The sequence below is a fragment of the Wasmannia auropunctata genome, unplaced genomic scaffold (assembly GCF_000956235.1).
Source record: "Wasmannia auropunctata unplaced genomic scaffold, wasmannia.A_1.0 LD283901.1, whole genome shotgun sequence".
NCBI classification, from domain to species: domain Eukaryota; kingdom Metazoa; phylum Arthropoda; class Insecta; order Hymenoptera; family Formicidae; genus Wasmannia; species Wasmannia auropunctata.
The window spans coordinates 1-1,283 of NW_012078989.1; the positions used below are offsets into that span (position 1 = coordinate 1).

General features: G+C 31.4%; 1 protein-coding gene across 1 annotated transcript; it reads right to left on the reverse strand.

Moving 5' to 3' along the window:
* Window positions 1-9: 9 nt before the first annotated feature.
* Window positions 10-1,276, reverse strand: LOC105461572 (the record flags this gene model as incomplete). The annotated part of the gene is made up of 5 exons (XM_011708073.1): window positions 1,025-1,276; window positions 722-871; window positions 422-577; window positions 174-326; window positions 10-76 (listed from the first exon to the last, which is right to left on the reverse strand). Coding segments are annotated over exons 1-5 (728 nt in total), but the record flags the coding sequence as incomplete, so codon positions are not given.
* Window positions 1,277-1,283: the final 7 nt, after the last annotated feature.

Consider the following 1,283-nt stretch of genomic DNA (forward strand, 5'->3'; position numbering starts at 1 on the left):
GACGTGTGCTCTTCCGATCTGTGAATAGTCGTCTCATTCACGAAAATAATAGTAGGTATGTCGGGCCTGTCTACATCTGTAAAGTAATCGGTATATTTACATCCAACCGTGATAGATATTTCTTTGGTATAATATAAAAATAACTTATTACGTATTATATAAAAGATTGTTACTTGTTTGACATAAAGGTGGTATGTAAATAATGTTATTGTCAGTATTGTCGCAACCTTTACTACACACTCCAGTTGCTATATTACATTGTTTCTTGTTGAAGCACATGCCGCATGTTTTTTTGCAACCATAACCATATGTGTATGTACCACAAACTAAAAGTTTAAAAATAAAATGTTCAAGTATTTTACATAAAAATATAGACATATTCTGGTGATAATTATTATATTGGCAATTAGAAATTATTTACATTCAAGGCAATCATCTCCTAAAACACCCGGAGCACACGTACAACCATTTTCGTAACAAATTTTGGCTCCTTTACAGTCAGAGTTACTATTCAAATCAGGTTCGCAAGAAAATAAACATTGTGGCCCAATTTTGCCTTGAAGGCAGTTTGCATCTTCTGACAAAATAATTAAATTTATTTTAAAATAATTAAATCTACTTTAAAATAATTTCTCCAACTTGCTATTCTAGAAACATTATTAGCAAACTACGACATTATTAATTTCAGTTATATAACGTAAATGACAATTCTAACAGTTACCCAAGTTTATATCTGATTTCATGCGCAATAAATGATTCACGACGGCATGTTCATCGTAAAATAATTTTTGACATGTCTCAATCGGCCAAAAGTAACTACTATGACTGTCCCAATCTTGATTAGAAATCATAATGCCCTTTCTCAAAGCTCCTAAAAAACATAAAAGAAGTTGAATACAAAAAAATTAATATGTTAAAAGACTTATATAATTGTTTGATGAATGTTAATACAAATTACGTAATTGATAAGTAATATTAAAAAGATTCGGAATAATAAGAACATAAAAAATTATAGAAATCATACCATTTTGGGGACATTGACGAACATTCGCTATCGCCCACAATGGATTCGAGCTGTGCTTATTCAATTTAGGAATCAATTGGATTATCATTTTACTATTATAATCAAACACTGAAAAGTTTCTCTTAATTTGGACAGATTGCCACATAGGTAAACCATGGGCCGCGATTTTTGATGAGCCTTTTGTTGTTACCATTACCAGCATTTCATCATTGGCATAATTACGCAACACTATATGTGCATCGCATTCGGCGCAGAGGCC